Genomic DNA, 22,213 nt, shown 5'->3' with positions numbered 1-22,213 from the left:
AGAGTGGGGCATGGGGCCTCCTATTTCTGTCAGAAGCAGCCCCTCACCTGGGCCTTCTTGCCCAGGCCCAGCAGTGCAGCTGCTTGCCTTCCTGGTGCACTTGGCCAGGGGTCGGGTGGGGAGGGGTTCCAGGCCCACCCCTGACCCACCTGTGCTTCCAGGTTGCCTGGGTAAAGTGGATGGACTCTTCGGCTCCATTCACCATGATGCCAGAAATCAACTACTGCAACATCATCGTGCCCACCATGGACACCGTGCAGATGTCCTACTTGCTGGGCATGCTGCTCACCAACCACAAGCCCGTGAGTGCCCCACCGTGCCCTGCCTCACCCTACCCCAAGGCCCAGGTCGGGGTGGCTGGCCCCTGCTCTGCACTGGGCCCTGTGAGAGACCCCCACTCTCCCAGGTGCTGTGCATCGGGCCAACAGGCACGGGGAAGACCCTCACCATCTCGGACAAGCTCCTAAAGAACCTGCCACTGGAGTACATCAGCCACTTCCTCATCTTCTCAGCCCGCACCTCAGCCAACCAAACCCAGGACCTCATCGACAGCAAGCTGGACAAGAGGCAGGCACTCCTCGTTCCTTCCTAGGCTCCAAGGTCCCCCCAGCCTGGTGGAACCAACGGTTGTCTCCCCTCCCCACCAAATTATGCTTCTGGGTTTGCCAGAAACCTCCCCAGTGGTGGTGAGGGCAGGGAGGGGAGAGATAGCTGGGCTCCCTTGATGACTGTTCTGGAGCCTTCTTCCATTGGGAATTCCTACTGCTTGCCTTGTGCAGGGCCTATTATCCATAGGCCTGGGAGGCAAGACACCTTGAGAGAGACCAGACTTAGGGCAGCCAGGTGTGATGTACCAGGACACTCAGGATGGGGCAGGGACTGCTCAAGAGACCCAGCAATTCAGATGAGGCCAAAGTTGATGAGGGCTTTCCAGAAGTTGCCCCTGGATTCCCAGAGGACCTGGTGTCCATGGGGGCCGGGTTCACATAGCCCCTCCCCATAGGCGGAAGGGCGTGTTTGGACCGCCCCTGGGGCGTAACTTCATCTTCTTCATCGATGACCTGAACATGCCAGCCTTGGAGACCTATGGTGCCCAGCCACCTATCGAGCTGTTGCGCCAGTGGATGGACCATGGTGGCTGGTACGACCGCAAGAAGATCGGTGCGTGCCGGCCGGCCTGGGGCAGTGGCGAGTGGGTAGGGCCGGGCATTCCTTTGTTAGGCACTGTAGGTGCTTTTAGAGGGTCCACAGAAATGTTTTAACTTATTTCAAAATCATGGGGCAAATGAACTTTTAGCTCAAAGAAAATTTAATGCATATGAATATATTTGTCTCTATACCCATGCTGTTGAAAGTTATCACTTTTAATCTTTTTTAATGGAGGAGGCCCATCAAGACAAAAGTGCCTGGGGCCCACGTGAGTCACACTGCAGCCCTGGGCAGGGCCCTCCTGACTTCCTGCCTCCACTCCAGGAGCCTTCAAGAAGCTGGTGGACATCAACTTTGTCTGTGCCATGGGCCCCCCGGGCGGAGGCAGGAATGCCATCACTCCACGGCTGACACGCCATTTCAATTACCTGACCTTTGCCGAGTTGGACGAGGTCAGCAAGAAGTGCATCTTCTCCACCATCCTGGGCAGCTGGATGGGTGAGTAGTGGGCAGGCGTGGGGGAGGCCATGGCAGAGGCAGAAGCCCTGGCCAGATAAACGACACCAAGGACAGCTGGGCAGCTGCTGGAAAGGGTGGAGGGCTGAGCCACTGACCTGGCTTCGCCCCTTATTTAGCTCTGTTACCTGTGCAAATGCATGACCCTCTGTGCCTCAGTTTCTTCCTCTGTAAAATGGGCAATAATATTAGTACTCACCACTCCAAGTCCTGAAGGTTAAGTAAGACATTGCATGTAGAGCATCTAGCATGAAGCCTGGCAGGTGGTGACTGCTAAATGTGATATATACATATGTGCACATATGCACTTACCTGCCTGAGTACCCACGTATCCATTAGTACTTGCTCAGAAACTCTGGTGGAAGGATTTGCTTTTGGGGCTCTGGAAAAGCCATCAAGATAGAATGGCCCTGATCCTTCATGGGGTTGGGGGAAAAGTCCACCCAGGAGAGAGTTTTCCCCCACCAGCCCACCTCCCACCCAACACACTCTGTCTGTGAGCTCCACTTGGCACTCTGCCAGGTTATGGATGATGGGAGTCCAGCCTTCCTCAGGCTTTCTGTCCTCAGCCTTGCCTACCCTGCCCCCAGGTGCTATAAGGCCAGGTGTGCCTACATGCCCAGCTTAGGGGTGGGGACCACATTGCTCGGGGCGGAGGGTCAGTGGCTACTCTCGGGGCAGCCAGCCAGGTGGGCAGCAAGGAGCCCACCTAACTCTGAGCTCATGTCTCTCTCCCACCCTCTAGCTGGACTCCTCGGAGAAAAGAGCTACCGGGATCCCGTGCGTAAGTGCAGGCCTGGGTGGGAAGGGGCTCTGGTTCCAGGGTGAGCCTCAGGCTCCAGATGGATGTGGCTGAGGCTGGGGACCAGACCCCAGTGAACCATCCTCAGGCTCCTCTGGGGACCTTGGGCCTTTGCTAGAGCAAAGGTTAGCACCGAAGCGACTGCCTTCCTAGGCTCACTCACCCCTTCTTCTAGCCGCCAGTCCTTCAGTGCCTGGGGTAGTGTCTGGCCCATAGTAGCAGCCAGTCTCTCCCCCCTCCCTCCCCCGCCCCGCCCCATGTGAAGAGGCAGAGGCTCCAAGGAGAGCCGGCCTATCTGAGGGGCAGCATGGATCAAGAGCTGGGGGACTTGCAGGGGGTCGGGCATCCCTCCTGAGGCAGCTCACACAGGGCAGGTCTGCCGGTCATTGCAGCAGGGCTGTGGACACTCCAGAACTCTGTCCCACCTCTGTCCCACCTCTGCTCCCCCTCAGTTGAAAGAGGCTATCAGCAGGCAGCGCCCTCGCTCAGCCCCCACATCCCCTCTGACCTGCACCCAGGCCTCCCTCAGGGTTCTCTCCTGCAGTCTTTCCTACTTCCAGGAATGAACTTCCCTACTTCCCCATGCGGCCAAGCCCTCCTCTGAGGCCTGAACCCCAGCCCCTGCTGCCTGCTTGAAGACTGGCTCCGCCCCACCTCCAGCCTCTCCAACACCCGCAGCCCCTCCTGCAAACATGTCTTGGTCTCTCTCATCATAACAACAACAAACAAAATCGCCTCCCTAGGCCCCTTCCCACCTGCCCAGGGCATCACTCCATTTCTCAGCTCCTCAAAAGCGCTGTCCCCTGCTGCTGGCTCCAGCCCTTTCCTCCCACGTTCCCTTGAGCCCCTCCGCTGCCCTGGGAGTGCTCTTGTCACAGTGCCTCGTGTGGCCAGACCAAAGGTCAGCTCTGGGTCCTCCCCTGCCCTGGTTGTGGGCAATGACCCAGCCTCCTCCTCTCAGGTCCCCCTGCCCTAGCCACCCCTCCTTAGAGTGACTGGGGCTTGCTTTCCAGCCTCTCCCCCCTCTGACCTCACTCCCCTGCCCACAATCTCATCCTGCCCCAGCAATGAAGCCCATCCCGGTGCTGACCTCTGTCCCGAGCCCTGACCCCACAGCGCCTCTTAGATGTCCACTGGGCATCTCAGACTGAACATGACAGGCCCGGGCCCTCTCATCTGAGGTGATGGCAGCTGTGTCCTTCAGTTGCTCGGGGCAAGAGCCTCGGCATCCTCCAGACTCCTCTCTCTCACACCACATGTCAGGAGGTCCTGCTGGCTGTCCCTCCAGAACCCACCCAGCCGCCCCATCCTCACCCACCAGCCAGAGCAGCAGCCCTCTCCCTAGTCCCCTGCTTCTGCCTTCACCCCCTGCATCCATCCATTGGTCTTCTATCTGTTCTGTCTGTCTGTCCATCTTCTACTTGCTGCCAGAGGGACCCATTCAAATGTTAAATCAGATAACGTTCTCTCTCCCTTTCTCTCTCTGTCTCTGTCTCTCCCTTTCTCTCTCTGTCTCTGTATCTCTCTCTGGCAAGCCTCCAGGTCCCAACAGTGGCAGGCAAAGCCGCCCCATCGGCCCTGGTCCTTAACGCCCCAGGTGTGCCCGCCGCAGGGCCTGTGCCCTCACGGCTCTCTCTGGAACACTGTCTCCAGTTCTGGGGCTGCTTGCACCTCACTTTACATTTCTGCTTGAAGCCCCTCCTCCGTGAGGCTTATGTCAGAATCCCCCACCCTGGCTCTCCCCAACCTCTCTCTGCTACCAGCCTCTCCACAGCACTTTCTGTCACCTGTTTCTGCCCACTTGCTGGTGGATCTGTCCGTCTGTCTCCGCACGAGCACGCCCGCTTGTAGAGTGAGGAGTGTCGGTGCCCAGGACCTGGAGCAGCACCTGCGTGTGCAGAAGAACCCTTTACTTCTCCCACTTCTGGGGCCTCCCTCTGCCGCAAGTTCCTGCTGACAGAATTGTGGTTCCCAACAAAGAATTAGATCGTTTTCAAAGAACAAGCAAATGGGTCGCTAGTAGTGAAGAGGCAGGCAGGCTAGAGGCTGCACAGCTCCAAGGTGAGCCTAAGGGTTACAGCTGAGCTCCAGCCCCACTATGTTCCCTGTGAAGTCCCATGTGGACCATGCAACTCTCCCCGTGCACGACTCAGAACTGGCATGTTTCAGGTATGGGACACAGTCCCCTAGGGCAAGAGTCATGGCCCACCCAGCACTGAATGCATCCCAGTACCCAGCGCACAGACAGGCTATGTCAGTAATGAGGATGCAAAAGGGGGGAGCTCAGAGCGGGAGACTCCCCACCCTAAGGTGGGGGCCATCAGGAAGGCCTGGCAGAGGAGATGGCATCCAAGAGGAGCTGAAGGGTGGTGGAGTCCAAGCTGCCACCTGAGGAAGGGGTGTCTGGGTCAGAACACAGCATCAGTGAGGGCAGGGGCCAGGATCTTCAGAGGCCGCACAGGGAGCTCCCACCGTGTGACCCAGGCCCTCTCCTGTTCCCATAGCCGGGGCCCCCAACATCGCCCACTTCACGGATCCCCTCGTGGAAGCTACCATCATGGTGTACTCCACCATCACCTCCCAGCTGCTGCCCACGCCAGCCAAGTCCCACTACACCTTCAACCTGAGGGACCTCTCCAAGGTCTTCCAGGGTATGCTCATGGCCGACCCAGCCAAGGTCGAGGTGAGGCTCTGGCAGGCCCTCCCCAGTATCCAGCCGAGAAGTGCCTACCCTGCCCTCCCTATCCTCCCCTGCCCCCCAATTCCAGGCCTCCCTGCCCAAACTCCCCAGCCCTGATCAAGCCAGGCCCCAAGGTGTTGATGCAGCTGAGCTCCATCCTACAGGGCAAGCCCATGCCTAGAATGGCAGCTGTGACAGGGCCACGCAGAACAGGGCAAGGCCAGGCAGAAAGGGCTCCTGATGGGGCCCTGGGTGTCAGGAGATTTGCATGGAGAGTGAGGGGAACGCCTTCCAGGAATGAAAGGCACCTCAGTGGAAGGAGCAGGAAGTGCAGCAGGGAGCAGGTGTCGGGGTGCTGGACAGGCTCAGGCACACTGTGGGCTGCCAGGGGGACAGCATCCCGAAGGGGATAGGAGCCGGGGGGGTGGGCGGGGACAGATCTGCGTAATGGAGAATTGGTGGGTCAGTGTGTGTGGAGCCCGGGGACCAGGAGAGACAGTGAACAAGACAGGAGCCCCCTGGCCCGGCCAAGCTGTAACCAAAGGAGTTCAGAGAAGAGCCTGGGGGGTTCCTGAGGGTGGTCTCATCACCCAGGGGAGGCGGGGAGCTGGGATGGAAGTGGCAGCAGAGACAGAGATGGGGCAGAGTCAGAGGGGTCAAATCAGTGGCGTTTGCTGAGTGGTTAGATGTGACGTACTGGGAAGGTGTAAAAAGAGTCGGGTATTCCTCCCAGGCTTAGCGTTTGAGAAGCCACGGGAGCCATTACAGGGGAGAAGTGATGACCGGCTGAGGGAGCTGGGTGCCCAGCAGGCAGCACTACAGGGCTCGGCCCTCAGTTGGTCAGCAGGTGCACCTGCAGCAGCCCCTGCAAGGCCCTCACCTGGTCTCTGTGCAGGGCCGGGCCCGAGGGCTGCGGCTCCTCCCACCCTCCCAGCCCTGGCACTTTGATGGGTGGCTGAGGACCCCGGGCTGAGGCGGGCACTGATGCTGGGGTGGCCACAGGACAAAGTGCAGCTGCTGCGGCTGTGGTACCACGAGAACTGCCGCGTGTTCCGTGACCGCCTGGTGAACGAGGAGGACCGCAGCTGGTTCGACAAGCTCCTGGAAAGCCGCATGGAGGAGTGGGAGGTCACCTTCGACGAGGTCTGCCCCTTCCAGCCCATCCTTTATGGGGACTTCATGTCACCAGGCTCTGACATCAAGTCCTACGAGCTCATCACCAGCCAAAAGAAGGTAAGGGGCCTGGCTGCTACCCCACCCCTGGTGGGGCCTCCTCATTCTGCACCCCGGGACCCAAGCCCCCTGCAGCCGGTGATAACCGACCAAGCGTCAGGACGTGGGTTAGGCCAGTGGTCGGCAAACTCATTAGTCAGCAGAGCCAAATATCAACAGTACAACGATTGAAATTTCTTTTGAGAGCCAAATTTTTTAAACTTAAACTATATAGGCAGGTACATTGTTATTAACTTAATTAGGGTACTCCTAAGGCTTAGGAAGAGCCACACTCAAGGGGCCAAAGAGCCACATGTGGCTTGCGAGCCACAGTTTGCCGACCACTGGGTTAGGCCAGTTCTGGAACTTCAGGCAGCATTTGCCTCTGAGTCCTGTCTCCTCACCTGTCAGGTAGGTACGGTTGGCCCTATTGGCCCAAGTCCGTGGTTCAGCTGAGACAGGCTCTGTGAGCAGGGACCTGCTGTGCCTGTTTGGGGGGCTCTCATCTACTCACAGATGGCCAGCAGGGTCCCTGGCCCGGGTCTGAGGTAGGGCGCAGGGAGACAGGAAGAGGTGGTCAGAGGCTTAGGCTGTGAGCCTCCTGGTGGCCTCGCTTCACACCTCTCCCTTGTTCCCAAGAGCTCCCACCAGGGTCCCAGGTCAGTACGTCCTGGTGAGCCCCAGAGACAGAAGGCAGGGTTCTGACCCTGAACTTCAGGCCTCCGTGTGTCCAATGGGTCAAGCCTCATCCAGGCAGACCTGGCTTTTTCAGACCCAACACCCTTCCGCGCATAGCGGAGCCGGGCAGGCTGTGGGAAGGAGCGCCTTCCCTCGGGGTCCAGGTACAGACAGAGAGGGAGGTCCCAGTTCCCCCTACCCCCACCCCCAGATGATGCAGGTGATCGAGGAGTACATGGAGGACTACAACCAGATCAACACAACCAAGCTGAAGCTGGTTCTGTTCATGGACGCCCTGAGCCACATCTGCCGCATCAGCCGCACCCTGCGCCAGGCACTGGGCAACGCACTCCTGCTGGGCGTGGGCGGCAGCGGACGCAACTCCCTCACACAGCTCACTTCGCACATGTGAGGGCCCCGGGCATGGCGGGCAGGGGGCAGCTGGGGGCAGACTGTCGGTTCCATCCATGTCTCCCACAGTGCTGGGAAGGCAGGGCAGCCCCACACCAGACCCGCCCAACCCATGGGCTTCTGGAAGGATTGAGAACTGGAAGGCCCTGGGCCCACGAAGAGGCAGCAGCAGTGCCCTGTGCCGCTGAGAGGAGGGGTGTACATGCAGTCATCCAGGAGGGGTGCTTGGTGGTGGCGGCCATAGGCCTGCTCTAGAATCAGAGGTGGGAGGGAAGGGCATTTCAGGTCTAGGGAACAGCTTAAGCAGAGGTCTGGAGGCAAGAGAGCAGGTCAGGGCCTGGAGAGTCTGCAGATATCCTCGGGGTGGAACATGACTCTGGTTGACTGGGGTGGGGGTGAGCACCTGTTAGCACCTCAGCACTTGGTCCCAAGCTTTGTCACACCTCTTCCCAACTCATCTCCAGGGCCGAGTACGAGTGCTTCCAGATTGAGCTGTCCAAGAGCTATGGCATGGCTGAGTGGCGCGAAGATGTCAAAAAGGTCTTGCTCAAGGCTGGCATGCAAAACCTGCCCATCACCTTTCTGTTCTCGGACACCCAGGTGCCACCACCATGGGCAGTGGTCAGGGTCCAGGGTGGGTGGATATAACCCCATCCATTGTGGCATCCTGGAAGGTGGTCTCAGTCCTTCATGCCCAGGGCACTGCCAATGGGGTGGGTCTTAGGAGGGACGGTCGGGACCAGGGGGACCCACAGATGGGTGGGTCAGGCACATGGGGCATAGATCGTTACTACTCCCCAACTGTAAAGAAGGCCCCTGGCACTGTAGCTGACCACAAGCAGCACCCACTCATTGGCCAACAGCTTCCGCCTCAAGGACCACCCAACTTGTGCCCAAAGTGCTGTGCCCATGGCTCCCCTTGGGGGCTGCTCCCTCTGGAGCTCCCTATGCGTGAGGCCTCTCCCCACGACTCTGAGAGGAGGGGTTGTTGCTCTGGGGCCTCAAGACAAATAGAGCAGAAATTAAACCTGGCTGGTGGTCAGGGTTGGGCCGTGGCTAAATCCCTGGGATGTGCCCCACCCTGACAAGGACCCCTCTGCTCCTACTCCTGGACTCCCCGCACTCCCAGAGTCAGCCAAGGGAGCATGCCCTCTGGCACTGGCGCTGGCCAGACGCTGACCATATGAGTTGGGCCAGGACCCACTTCTGCCTGTGGCCAGGTTTCTTCCTGTGAGAAAACTGAGACATGGAAAGGCAGGAAAAACAAACAGGAAGATGCCACATCACCCGCACAGACCCAGGGCCTTTCCCGCAGCACAGTGGTGATGCCCAGGGTCTGCTGTAGGGCAGGCCTGGGTGCAAGCCCCAGACCACGACTTGTGAGGTCCCTTACGTGACCCTGGGCTTCTGTGAGACTCGTGGCAGAAGGGGCTGTTGTGAAGGTCCAGTGAGACCATGGTAGTGGAGTCCGACACCCGGGAGCCATCTTCAAGGCTCAGCTCCCCCACCCCCATCCGTCCCCAGATCAAGAACGAGTCCTTCCTGGAGGACATCAACAACGTCCTGAACTCAGGGGACATTCCTAACCTCTACAACCTGGATGAGCAGGACCAGATTCTCAACACCATGCGGCCCTACATCCAGGAGCATGGCCTTCAGCCCACCAAGGCCAACCTCATGGCTGCCTATACTGGGCGCGTGCGCAGCAACATCCACATGGTGCTGTGCATGAGGTACTGGCAGCCATCACGGCCACACAGGCCAACAGGGCTGGGCGGGGTGCGCTTGGCCAGCCCTGAGGAGAGATGGCCTGGGCCTTGCCACCATGCCATTGGGTCCGGGCTGTGTGTGTGGCCTCCTGGCTGCCATGCCACTGGGCTATGGAAGGGCCCTGGGTCCTGGGTTCCTGGGGGTGTAAGTCGGTGTCTCAGCGCCTCATTTGGACTCCTGGCCCTCTAGCCCCATCGGAGAGGTCTTCCGAGCTCGCCTGAGGCAGTTCCCGTCCTTAGTCAACTGCTGTACCATCGACTGGTTTAACGAGTGGCCGGCAGAGGCCCTGCAGTCTGTGGCCACCATATATCTGAGTGAGATCCCAGAACTGGAAGCCACCGCTACAGTAATTGAAGGACTGGTAAGTGTCTTGGTTAGAAACAAGCCATCAGGGGGCAATGTTTAGGTTTGGGCTTGGGGTCTCCGAGGCCTGGGTGAGAGTCCTAGGCCCACCACTGATGGTAAGCCTTTAAGGAAACAGCTTTACCTGTCTAAGCCTCAGTTTCCTCATCTGTATAATGGGAGTGCCACAAGGTCATCACGGTGATGTAGGAGGTTGGGCACACAGTTAGTTACCATCTATCTTATTCCCTGAGGGCTTTGTGGCAGCTTTCTTCAAAGAACTCCCTGTCACAGCCCAGAGATCACACAGATGGAGTGGGAAGGGGGGAGGCTAGAATTGTCTGGTCCAACCTGCGTGACAGTCACATGAGGGCCAAAAGTTAGGGTGAACCCATTTCCCATTTCCCCTCAGTTGTGCTGAGGCCTTGGGCCCTCCCATACCTCAGATCCAGTCTAAGAGGGGACCTCATCTTAGGGCTCTTAAAGAGAGGCGGGTCATGGGGGCTGTGACTGGGCCAAGAGCTGGGAAATAAGATGCCTAAGTCCACATTCAAAGTCAGCTCTGCTCTGACAGCCCCTTAACTTCTCTGGGTCATGGATTATTTTTTTTTTTTAAATGTCTTTATTGATTTCAGAGAAGAAGGGAGAAGGAAAAATAGAAACATCAATAATGAGAGAGAATCTCTGATTGGCTGCCTCCTACACAACCCCTACTGAGAATCGAGCCTGCAACCTGGGCATGTGTCCTGACCAGGAATGGACCCCTACCTCCTGTTTCATGGGTTGATGCTCAACCACTGAGCAACACCGACAGGCTGGGTCATGGGATTTTTATCTGAAGAATAAATGATGTTGTGAGGTCATAGGAGAGTGAGTATGAGGGGCTTCGAGGTTCCTGCACACGCTCTCTTCTCCGGACCAGGCTACAGTGGCTTCCAGGGCACCCTGGTACCCTCTCTTTGCTGGGGGCTCTACAAGGCTGTCATCAGTGGTCTCCCACCCCACAGATTCAGGTTTGCGTGTATATTCACCAGTCAGTGACCAAGAAGTGTGTCGAGTACCTGGCCGAGTTGGCCCGACACAACTATGTGACCCCCAAGAGCTACCTGGAGCTGCTCAATATTTTCTCCATCCTCATCGGGCAGAAGAAACAGGAGCTTAAAACCGCCAAGAACCGCATGAAGAGTGGCCTGGACAAGGTGAGCCGGGGTGGAGCGTGTGGGCAACGGCCAGCTGCACGTGGTTCTGCCCCCTCAACCTTAGCCCTGATCCAGGCAGCCAGCCTAGCCTTTCAGTTGGCAGCCGCGGTGTTTAAACGGGTGGCTTCCTTCTTTGTCAGAAGAGCAAAAGCTGCCAGCCCAAAGGCAGGGCCAAAGCAGATCTCTCCACAGATTCTCAGGGGACTGCGCCCTTCCTCTGGGGTCCACTGGGCAACCTCGGGGCCACTGAAGCTGCCGGCCACATCCTCTTATTAGTGAGGACAGCCCTGCAGGGCCCTCCTTCTGGTTCCGTCACACCTGATTTTTTTTCTCTGTGCCCTCCAACCCCAGCTGCTGCGAACTTCGGAGGATGTGGCCAAGATGCAGGAGGAGCTGGAGATCATGCGCCCCCTGCTGGAAGAGGCTGCTAAAGACACCTTACTCACCATGGAGCAGATCAAGGTCAGGGGTGTTCCCGGCCAATCCCTGCTGTCTGACCTCTGCAGGTTGCTTAGCTTCCTGGCAGAAGTAGTCCTGCTCTACAAGTCAGTGTACTGAACCTTTTCCCAGCAGATGGAGAGACAGGGAGCAGGGGGGGGAGCGCCTTCTCTGTCTTACATAGAGGTGCCCTGCGGGCTTAGGGGCCCTGCCCGTAGGACTGTTATGCTCCAGCCTGTAAAGCCGGAGCCCCAGGCCAGGTGACAGGGAGCACTCAGGATTAGAAAGGGCTCTTAGCATTCCAGATCTCCAAGGCCTGTCAAAGCTAAGAGGGTCCTCAGAGGATGGGGCAGTCCAACCCTCATTTCCTTCCACCTGAGGAGACCAAGAGGCAAAGAGGAGAAAGGGGAGGGCACACCTATCCCTGCCACTGGCCACCAGCTGGGCCCTCCCTGCCTCTGGTCCCCAGGTGGACACGGCCATTGCCGAGGAGACCCGGAAGTCAGTGCAGGCAGAGGAGATCAAGGCCAACGAGAAGGCCCAGAAGGCACAAGCGATTGCCGATGATGCCCAGAAGGATCTGGATGAGGCACTGCCTGCCCTGGACGCAGCCCTGGCCAGCCTGCGCAACCTCAACAAAAATGACGTGACTGAGGTGGGCGGCCAGGCATCTCCCAGACCTCCCCCTGGCGTTTCTTCCTGGTGCCTCTTGGGTCCTGGTGTCCAGGCCCTCCCTCTACACATCCCTTGGGGGTCATGTGCCGAGGTGATGGTAGAACTAGAGCTTGAACCCAGCTATCTTTACCTCCTTGTACCAGCCCCAGGGCCCTGGGAGGGCTTTGGGCCCTCAAAAGTGAGCATCCAGGATTTTGTGGCCAGACCTGGGTACATGGAGAGGCAGTGGGCTGAGGCCAACCTCAAGGTCTCCAAGCACGCCCTTTGTCTGTGGTGGTAGAGACTTGGTTGGTGGGGCCCAACCTGCCTAGCAGCTGTCCATACCCAGGGTACCCACTCAGCAATGGATTTCCCCCTCCTCTACTCCTGGCTGGGCCCACAGGTGCGTGCCATGCAGCGGCCTCCCCCAGGCGTGAAGCTGGTCATAGAAGCTGTGTGCATCCTAAAGGGCATCAAGCCCAAGAAGGTTCCTGGAGAGAAGCCTGGCTCCAAGGTGGATGACTACTGGGAGCCCGGCAAGGGGCTGCTGCAGGACCCCGGCCGCTTCCTGGAGAGCCTCTTCAAGTTTGACAAGGTGAGCACGCCAGGCACCTGGCCGCCAGTGAGTGACGGCTTCCCAGCTGGGCAGTGAAGCGGGGAGAGGAGCCTGCCCCACCACAGTCCTGGAGTCTGTCCTGTCTCCCTCTGCCTGCATACACACAGCCTTACGGCCACAGAGCTGACAGAAACCAGATCTTGGCCTGGAGGACCTCTTCACCAACAGACGGGTATGGAGGAAATCAGGACCCAGGCAGCCTCCTATGTCCATAGACATCACCCCCAGTTACTCCCAGACCACAGATTCTCGTGACCTTTCCTCCCTGCGACCCCTATGGCCTTGGCCTAGACCAGTGATGGCGAACCTTAGACACGCATGTCAGAGGTGACACGCGAACTCATTTTTTTGGTTGATTTTTCTTTGTTAAATGGCATTTAAATATATAAAATAAATATCAAAAATATAAGTCTTTGTTTTACTATGGTTGCAAATATCAAAAAATTTCTGTATGTGACACGGCACCAGAGTTGAGTTAGGGTTTTTCAAAATGCTGACACACCGAGCTCAAAAGGTTCCCCATCACTGGCCTAGACATTCACCATCTGCTGGATCATTGCCTCGGCCTCTCAGCCTCAGCACCTGAGATTAAGCCTCCCCTGACTGTCTTTGGGTTTCTCTCCCTGTCTGTCTGGGGCTCTCCTTGTCAATGGGCATATGCATTCTTGGGAGCCGCTCCTGGAGGGCCCCTCTTCAGCCCAGAAATTGGCTAGGGGGCAACTGTCTGTCTCATGTGGGCCACTCAACACCAACACCAAGTGTTGTCCCACAAGTGTTGGTGTTGGGGCCCCAGGCACTTCCTGGGGTGCACTGGAAGGCAGTGGGACCCCCTGTGAGCTTCCCCATCTCTCCTCTTCTTCCATCGGACTGGAAACCAGTGGCCCCACAGGCCTAATTAAGCCCATATCAGGAGTGCACAGGGCCAGTGCTCAGGCTCCTGGGCCCATCCTGCACTACAGGGGTGGAGTCTCCGGGGGTGGGACAAGAGCGCCAAGGTGTGGTGACCTCTGGGGCAGGGATTATTATCCTTGAACATGACTCGTCTCCACACCTGCGAGGAAGCAGCCCTAGGTGAGTTTAAATGGGGCTTGTGTATTATCAGATCTTGAGGCTACATCATTTCTCAAATCTCCAATTGTGTTATCTGAAATCCTGGAACAGGGAAGTTTCTCTTCTGGCCAGTTTTTTGGATCATTTTTATCCTCCAAGGAAGACACCTGCACTGAGGCCTGCACAGAGTGTGGGCGCAGAAGCAGGATCCGGGTATCCTTTAGCAGCCCACTACCCTGTCCTGCCTGGGAAGTAGCCCTCTGAGGCCCATGGTTTCCATGTCCAGGACAACATTGCGGAGTCGGTGATCAAAGCCATCCAGCCGTACATAGACAATGAAGAGTTCCAGCCCGCCGCCATCGCCAAGGTGTCCAAAGCCTGCACCTCCATCTGCCAGTGGGTGCGCGCCATGCACAAGTACCACTTCGTGGCCAAGGCCGTGGAGCCCAAGCGGGTGAGGGCTGGGTATAGCTGGGGGGCAGGGGAGAGGGGTGAGGGCTCCCCAGGGCACTCAACAAGCTGTCCCTGTGCCCTGTCCTGCAGCAAGCCCTGCGGGAGGCCCAGGATGACCTGGAAGTGACACAGAAGATCTTGGATGAGGCAAAGCAGCACTTGCAGGAGGTGGAGGACGGCATCGCCACGATGCAGGCCAGGTACCGAGAATGTGTCGCCAAGAAGGAGGATCTGGAGCTGAAGTGTGAGCAGTGTGAGCAGCGGCTGGGCCGAGCTGACAAGGTGCACACACCCCTCCGGAGAGGGCCTGTAGACATGGCCTGTCCTGTACAGGGGCTAGAAGGGTCTGGGTGGTGGTGGGGTCCTAGGATGGATGTCTGCAACTCCTCCCCAGCAGCCGGGGGCTGCCCCAGGCAGGGACACCCAGGCCCCTGGCCTAGCCTCCCAGAGCCCACCCCATGGGGCTCCCTCTGCAGCTCATTGGCGGCCTGTCGGATGAGAAGGTGCGTTGGCAGGACACAGTGGAGAACCTGGAGAACATGCTTGACAACATCTCTGGAGATGTGCTGGTGGCTGCCGGCTTTGTGGCCTACCTGGGCCCCTTCACGGTAAGGAGCTCCCAACCCTGCCTGGGCAGCCTCACCTCCCAAAGAGGCTCCATCTTAAGGCCTCACCTCCCTGAGGGGCAGCCTGTGGGCAGCTCTTTCTTCACTCACTCATTCAACAAGCACTTACCAGGCGCCATGTCTGAGCCAGGTGCTGTTCCAGGCACTGAGGATATAGCAGTGCATGAAAGAGCCAGAAAACCCACCCTGGTGGGGCTGGCCTTCCGGTGGGAAATGTGAGCTTGCACTTCCGTGCTTGCTGTGTGCATGTAATTCCGTCCTCACAGATGCCCTGACAGTGGGCATTGTTATGCTTACCCCTATTGCACAAATGTGGGGCTGAGGTGTATGGAGGCCAAGGAATTCACCCCAAGTGGAACTAGAGTGCAGGTGCCGGCTCCATGTCTGAGCTCTGACCGCTATGTACAACTGCCAAGTGTTGGGGTGTGGAGGGAGGTGGGAGGGTGTCACAGATGTCGTGTTGGGGTGGATCTGAGTCTGGCATCTCCCCAGGGCCAGTACCGCGCAGTGCTCTACGGTCAGTGGGTCAAGCAGCTCGTGGCCCAAAATGTCCCACACACCTCCGAGCCTACGCTCATCGGGACACTGGGGAACCCCGTGAAGATCCGCTCGTGGCAGGTACCCACCAGGGCCGGGGGAGGGGGGCGGTTAGAGCCACTGGGCTGGGCCTGTGGTAGGGTACAAGCTGGGCCAGGAACCTCCTGCCTCTCTCACCCTCTTTCCTTCATCTGCTCAGAGATGCTAGCCCTAAACCCACCCAGGCCCAGCAAGAGGGTGATAGTTAGGAGAGGAGAAAGCTGAGCGCAGTGTGGCTCAGATGCTAGCTAACTGTGGGCAGAGAATTCAAGGAGTGCTTGAAAAGTGGGGGTGAAGCTGGGGGAGCAGTGTCTGGAGGGAGGGTCTCAGCTAGACCCTAAGGATAGGTAGGCACAGGGAGAGAACCAAGAGGCAGTAGGCAGAGGTCAAAGGTGGATGGGCTGGGAAGGCCGATGTGCTGCAGGCTCTGTGGCGATGGTCCAATGGAGTGAGAACTCAGTAGGCAAAAGGACAGAGAAGCCCAGTGAAGGAGGGTGTTGGGACTTAGCCTAGGACAGTCGTGGGCAAACTACGGCCCGCGGGCCGGATCCGGCCCCTTCGGCTGTTCTGTCCGGCCCGCGGAGCCAAAAGAGCGGAAGGTTCTCTTGCTCTCCCCTCTGCTCCTTCACCAGCAGCAGTGTTAACATGTATTAGTTCACACAAACACTCCATCCATGCTTTTGTTCCGGCCCTCCTGTCCAGTTTAAGAACCCATTGTGGCCCTCGAGTCAAAAAGTTTGCCCACCCCTGGGCTAGGAGCACACTGTCACCTGCCCTCACCTCCAAGAGGGCACAATAAGGAGAGGACAGGCTTAGCCAAGCATGGGGTTGGGAGTAGCTGTTGCCCCAGCTGACACTGTTCATGGGAGAGCCCCGGCCCACTCTGGCGCTTGGTGCCCCACAGATCGCTGGCCTCCCCAACGACACGCTGTCAGTGGAGAACGGGGTCATCAACCAGTTCTCCCAGCGCTGGACCCACTTCATCGACCCTCAGGGCCAGGCCAACAAATGGATCAAGAACATGGTAAGTCTACCTGCCAGGTGCCACCACCCCTCCCTCCCACCAGTCTTAGCAGGCACAAGAGGAGTAGCTGAGCCTCAGGGTGGCTCTCAGCCCCCACAACCCCTCCCGGTCCCATTCCCACAGGAGAAGGAAAGCGGGCTGGATGTGTTCAAGCTGAGTGACCGCGACTTCCTACGCAGCATGGAGAATGCCATCCGCTTCGGCAAGCCCTGCCTTCTGGAGAATGTGGGCGAGGAGCTGGACCCCGCCCTGGAGCCCGTGCTACTCAAGCAGGTAAGCCTGAAGCGTGGGTGGGTGCGAGTGGACTGATAGCCCCCCCTCCCGCCCCCAACCACCATGCCGCACTGACGAAGCCCAGGCCACAGACGGCTCTTGCCCATCCCGCCCACCACAGACATACAAGCAGCAGGGGAACACAGTGCTGAAACTAGGGGACACCGTGATCCCCTACCACGAGGACTTCAGGATGTACATCACCACCAAGCTGCCCAACCCACACTACACACCCGAGATCACCACCAAACTCACCCTCATCAATTTCACCCTGTCGCCCAGGTAAGCCACCAGCCCCCAGGCTCCCAAGTATCAGCTACACCTCGGCCTATCCAGCTGCCCCTCTCCTACCCTCAGGTCAGGAGTCATTGGGTCTTTCCCCCACTCATAGGCTCTGCCAGCTTCCTCCAGGCTTTTCTAGCCCTTCCACCAAATAGTATTTGCACTATTTCCACCTAAAACCCCCACCCCCAACTCATCCTGATTCCTGGTCAAAACCCTATCCCCAGCCTCCCTCAAGAGCTCTTGTCTCTTCCCCTGCAGCTCAGCCCTTTGCAGGCCCTTGTGCACTCACCGCCCAAGCTGTCCTGGAGCCCTGGGTCAGGCACGCTCATGGTCCCTGTACCCTGCCCTGGCTGCTATGAGCCAGGCACTAGGGCCTTCATTGACCACCCACAGACCCCAGAGGCATAGTGGTCACTGTGAATCTCTCCAAAGAACGGGGTGGAAACACCCTTAAGGCCTATCCCTCCCAGGCACCTTCAGCCCCTTTCTGCTGAGAGGGAGTTTTTTCAGAGACCCCAGTAGCTCACACATCCAACTGCCTGGCCCCTGCTGGGTTCCAGGCTGCCACCCAAGGTCTCTGAGAACTGATCACTTTAAAAACAGGCTTGGCATTATATCTGCAGCCTGAGACAGGTTAGGCCTCCCAGGCTGATACCAGCAGGGAACTCTGCTCTTAGAACCCAGGAGCACAGATAGGCAGGGGGCTGCCATGGGGCCACCAGGTATTACAGACAGGGTGTTCCCTGCCCCTGCCAGTGGCCTAGAGGACCAGTTGCTAGGCCAGGTAGTGGCTGAGGAGCGACCCGACCTGGAGGAAGCCAAGAACCAGCTGATTATCAGTAATGCCAAGATGCGCCAGGAGCTGAAGGACATAGAAGACCAGATCCTGTACCGGCTCAGCTCCTCCGAGGGTAACCCAGTGGATGACATGGAGCTCATCAAGGTGCTGGAGGCTTCCAAAATGAAGGCTGCGGAGATCCAGGTGGGCCACTGCCTGCCCACCCTGCCTGCCTCTCCCCACCCTGCCTGCCTCTCCCCACCTGCCCCAGGCTGGGCCCCTGTCCCCACCCACCTCTACCCTCTGCTCTTTGCCAGCCTACCTGGGTCTGACTAGGCCCCTCCTCTGACCCCCAGGCCAAGGTCAGGATTGCAGAGCAGACAGAGAAGGACATCGACCTCACACGCATGGAGTACATACCTGTGGCCGTCCGCACCCAGATCCTCTTCTTCTGTGTGTCTGACCTGGCCAACGTGGACCCCATGTACCAGTACTCCCTCGAATGGTTTCTCAACATCTTCCTCTCAGGCATCGCCAACTCAGAGAGGGCAGGTAGCCCTGGCACACATGCACCCTGGCACAGATGGGACCCATGAACACATTTGCACAGTGGGCACAGACACAAACTCACACCCGTAGTCACTTGCACATGCTCTCATCTCAGACACATTCGACATACGAACACAGCTCCCTCCCTACCCTCCTCGGAGCCCTTTTGCTGGGAACTCCAAATGCCCCCAGGGGAGGCTCGGACTGCCGTGGCTCCTGGGAGACTGGCTGGGCTGGACCCCAGGCTCTTGCTGCATCACCTCTCTACCCTGCAGACAACCTGAAGAAGCGCATCGCCAACATCAATCGCTACCTGACCTACAGCCTCTACAGCAACGTCTGTCGCAGCCTTTTTGAGAAGCACAAGCTGATGTTCGCCTTCCTGCTGTGTGCCCGCATCATGATGAACGCAGACAAGATCGATCAGGTGCATGAGTAGAGAGGCAGCCGGGTGGGCCAGTGGGCCAGGACAGACTGTCTGAGCAGTTGCCCTGTCGTCGGGCCTGGGAGAACAGGGTGGAAGGAAAGGCCAGGCATGGAGGCACAGCAAGAGCAAAGGGACAGAGAGGCGGAAGCACGGTTTCTTGCTTAAAAACAGACAGAGACCCTGGGTTAGTTGTGGCCCAAGAGTTCTGTGAGCCTGTCTCTCAGAGCCTTGAGTGTGCTGGTGGGCACAGAGGCAGGCCTGGGCCTCCCAGCTCATGTCCTCAGGAGCCCCAGTACTTCATGATGTGTTGGAAAGCACAGCCAAGTTAATGAGAGTAACAGCCACCACTGCTCAACCCTCACTGTGTACTGGGTGGGCTCACACAGGGCCTGGCACTAGCATCCCCTGTCCCCTGCCAGAGCGAGTGGCGCTACCTCCTGTCTGGGGGTTCCATCCAGGCCACAACTGAGAACCCTGCAGTGGACTGGCTGTCAGACCGGGCCTGGCGAGACATCCTGGCACTCTCGAACCTGCAAGCCTTCTCCTCCTTCGCCACTGACTTTGTGGAATACCTCTCAGAATTCCGGGCTATCTTTGACAGCCCTGAGCCCCACCGGTGAGCTGGGCCCTAAAGCATGGCGGGGTGAGCACATCGAGGGGGTGAGACCCCAGAGACAGGAGCAACCTAAGGTTGCCCTGCGGCTGTGGCCACATCTCTTTCACGCCCCTGGCCACATATCCCCAGACACCCCCCTCTCCTCTGTCATCCAGCCAGCAGAGTCTCTGTGGCCAGTGCCCTCCCACAGGTCAACATTCAGGGAGACATGGGCACTATTGCAGGGAGCCATTGCCTGGCACCTGGGACAAGTACCTGGACCAGTTCCAGAAGCTGCTGGTCCTGCGCTGCCTGCGTGGAGACAAGGTTACCAATGCCATGCAGGACTTTGTGGCCGCCAACCTGGAGCCACGCTTCATTGAACCCCAGGTAAGTACCACTAGCTAACCCCCACCTTGGGTGCCAGGGGCCTGGTTGCAGCTAGACAGACCACTTTGCAGCCTTGGTCAGTCAAGACTCCTAGTCCTACCCCTCCAGGCCCCACTCATAAGCCCTCCTGGGAACTCTCGGGAAGCCCTGAGATTGCCCTCCCTTGCCCAGGTCCCTGTGCCCTCTTAGCCCCAGCATCTCTCCCTGCCCTGCAGACAGCCAACCTGTCAGTGGTGTTCAAAGACTCCAACTCCACCACACCCCTCATCTTTGTGCTGTCGCCTGGCACTGACCCCGCAGCCGACTTGTACAAGTTTGCTGAAGAGATGAAATTCTCCAAGAAGCTCTCTGCCATCTCCCTGGGCCAGGGCCAGGTAGGAGTGGGACAAGGAGGATGAAGAGGGGCCAGGCCAGCTGGTCCCACCACTCAGCACTCCCGCCCCCACAGGGCCCTCTGGCAGAAGCCATGATGCGCAGCTCCATAGAGCGGGGCAAGTGGGTCTTCTTCCAGAACTGCCACCTGGCCCCCAGCTGGATGCCAGCCCTCGAGCGCCTCATTGAACACATCAATCCCGACAAGGTGCGCCAGCCTCCTCTGCTGAGGGAGTACTGAGTGTCTACCCAGACTGTGAAACTAAATGCGATGGTCCCACAAAACGCTCAGGCACACAGGGAGTGCTTGGGAACCGACAGATGGAACATGCATTGATTGCATTAGTCTTCCCAGTGGTTCACCCAGTTCACATTACCAGTGGTGATGTGAATCGCACAAAGCCACCCAGCACAAACCGGTGACCCTGGGACTTGCCAAAGCTCATATTCTTAACCCGTGGTCCATGCAGTCTGGCCTGGCCATGGTCCCTGGCCCATGGTAGGAGGAAGCCTGGTATTGGGGAAGCCACCAGGTCAGGGTCCTAATGTTCATGTGGAACATGGCCACCAGGTGCACCGGGACTTCCGCCTGTGGCTGACCAGCCTGCCCAGCAATAAGTTCCCAGTGTCCATCCTGCAGAATGGCTCCAAGATGACCATCGAGCCACCGCGTGGCGTTAAGGCCAACCTGCTCAAGTCCTACAGCAGCCTCAGCGATGACTTCCTCAATTCCTGTCACAAGGTGAGGCACACTTGGTAATGCCCTGCCTACCTGCCCTGATCCTCACCCCTCACGTCCCCGCCCCTCACCTCTCACAGGCGATGGAGTTCAAGTCCCTGCTGCTGTCCCTGTGCCTTTTCCATGGCAATGCTCTGGAGCGCCGCAAGTTTGGGCCCCTGGGCTTCAACATCCCCTATGAGTTCACGGACGGGGACCTGCGCATCTGCATCAGCCAGCTCAAGATGTTCCTGGATGAATATGAGGACATCCCCTACAAGGTGGGCTGGGGACAGGCTGGGGGCAGGGGACCAGGCGCCCGTGGGGCCCTCTCACCCACCCACTGCATAGGTCCTCAAGTACACGGCAGGGGAGATCAACTATGGGGGCCGTGTCACGGATGACTGGGACCGCCGCTGCATCATGAACATCCTGGAGGACTTCTACAACCCCGAAGTGCTCCTCCCCGAGCACATCTACAGCGACTCAGGCATCTACCACCAGATCCAACCCACCTACGACCTCAACGTGAGCACGGCCTGGGTTCTAGGGTACTGTGGACACCTGAGTGCGGGGTGAGAGGAGTTGTGGCCCCTGCCCTACACTAGCTCCTTCTCATTGACTAATCCATCCCACAAAGACAGTCACCAGTGCCTGGGAGCACTCAGTGAGGCAGGGGCAATCCAACCCAACGCACAGTCAGGGAGGCTCCCTGAGGAAACGCTGCTTCAGCTAAGGTGTGTGAGGAGCGTTGGGGGGCTGGGTCAGGCACTCCCGAGTGTGGGTCATCAGTACAAAGGAGGGAGTGTGACAGGTTTGAGCAGTCAAATGAAGGGGCAGGGAGATGGATGGCAGTAAGAAGGGGCCACCCACATGATGCCTCAGGCCTTGGAGTCCCCAAAATAATAGGGTTACAACCAGGGTGATGGGTCGGGGCTGTGCTCAGTTGGAGGGCCACCACAGTGGGGCTTCAGCTGTTGTGCCTTCCTATCCCCCAGGGCTACCTCTCCTATATCAAAGGCCTTCCTCTCAACGACATGCCTGAGATCTTTGGCCTGCATGACAACGCCAACATCACATTTGCCCAAAATGAGACTTTCGCTCTGCTTGGTGCTATCATACAGCTGCAACCCAAATCATCCTCTGTGGGCGGTCAGGGCAGAGAGGAGGTGGGTGACAGTGGGAGGGAAAGGGCCCAAGGGTTGGGCAGGGCTAATCTCCCATCCACCACCCTGCCTGTTCCCTTGTGGGATGGAACTCTGTGCATGTGGAATCCTACAAGGGTTGTGGGAGCCAGCCCTGACCCCCACTATCTCTTTGCCCCACAGATAGTGGAAGGTGTGGCCATGAACATTCTACTCCAGATACCTGAGCCCATCAACTTGCAGTTTGTGATGACCACGTACCCCGTGCTATATGAGGAGTCAATGAATACGGTGCTAATACAGGAGGTCATTCGGTAATCCCCACCACCCCCAGCCCTGAGTCAGTGGACCACTGGGCTGTAGAGAAATGACAGGAAGAGGTACTATGGGCCAGGGGCCATACCAAGTGCAATAAATCCATCCTCTAACTCAGCCACAGTTTTATTATTCCATTTTACAAATGAGTAAGCCAAGACCCAAAAAAG

General features: G+C 58.2%; 1 protein-coding gene across 1 annotated transcript in view; it reads left to right on the top strand.

Moving 5' to 3' along the window:
• The window catches only part of DNAH1 (dynein axonemal heavy chain 1), a 68,449-nt gene that overhangs the window by 44,465 nt on the left and 1,771 nt on the right, over positions 1-22,213 (top strand). Inside the window, exons 41-74 of the mRNA XM_036333806.1 lie at positions 162-302; positions 407-567; positions 1,004-1,161; positions 1,474-1,647; positions 2,411-2,449; positions 4,972-5,150; positions 6,150-6,380; positions 7,249-7,445; positions 7,913-8,048; positions 8,973-9,181; positions 9,408-9,579; positions 10,568-10,759; positions 11,111-11,221; positions 11,667-11,852; positions 12,255-12,446; positions 13,804-13,971; positions 14,061-14,252; positions 14,447-14,578; positions 15,089-15,214; positions 16,077-16,196; positions 16,320-16,469; positions 16,591-16,751; positions 17,511-17,736; positions 17,889-18,084; positions 18,357-18,508; positions 18,928-19,124; positions 19,349-19,493; positions 19,709-19,867; positions 19,942-20,073; positions 20,437-20,607; positions 20,685-20,864; positions 20,935-21,111; positions 21,582-21,752; positions 21,912-22,042. Coding sequence (XP_036189699.1) covers positions 162-302; positions 407-567; positions 1,004-1,161; positions 1,474-1,647; positions 2,411-2,449; positions 4,972-5,150; positions 6,150-6,380; positions 7,249-7,445; positions 7,913-8,048; positions 8,973-9,181; positions 9,408-9,579; positions 10,568-10,759; positions 11,111-11,221; positions 11,667-11,852; positions 12,255-12,446; positions 13,804-13,971; positions 14,061-14,252; positions 14,447-14,578; positions 15,089-15,214; positions 16,077-16,196; positions 16,320-16,469; positions 16,591-16,751; positions 17,511-17,736; positions 17,889-18,084; positions 18,357-18,508; positions 18,928-19,124; positions 19,349-19,493; positions 19,709-19,867; positions 19,942-20,073; positions 20,437-20,607; positions 20,685-20,864; positions 20,935-21,111; positions 21,582-21,752; positions 21,912-22,042 — 5,564 coding nt within the window. The remainder of the gene's footprint in view (positions 1-161; positions 303-406; positions 568-1,003; positions 1,162-1,473; positions 1,648-2,410; positions 2,450-4,971; positions 5,151-6,149; positions 6,381-7,248; positions 7,446-7,912; positions 8,049-8,972; positions 9,182-9,407; positions 9,580-10,567; positions 10,760-11,110; positions 11,222-11,666; positions 11,853-12,254; positions 12,447-13,803; positions 13,972-14,060; positions 14,253-14,446; positions 14,579-15,088; positions 15,215-16,076; positions 16,197-16,319; positions 16,470-16,590; positions 16,752-17,510; positions 17,737-17,888; positions 18,085-18,356; positions 18,509-18,927; positions 19,125-19,348; positions 19,494-19,708; positions 19,868-19,941; positions 20,074-20,436; positions 20,608-20,684; positions 20,865-20,934; positions 21,112-21,581; positions 21,753-21,911; positions 22,043-22,213) is intronic.

Source organism: Myotis myotis, unplaced genomic scaffold (assembly GCF_014108235.1).
Source record: "Myotis myotis isolate mMyoMyo1 unplaced genomic scaffold, mMyoMyo1.p scaffold_m19_p_13, whole genome shotgun sequence".
Taxonomy (NCBI): domain Eukaryota; kingdom Metazoa; phylum Chordata; class Mammalia; order Chiroptera; family Vespertilionidae; genus Myotis; species Myotis myotis.
Note: the sequence above shows the minus strand (reverse complement) of the source record. Positions and strands in the feature narration are given on the sequence as shown.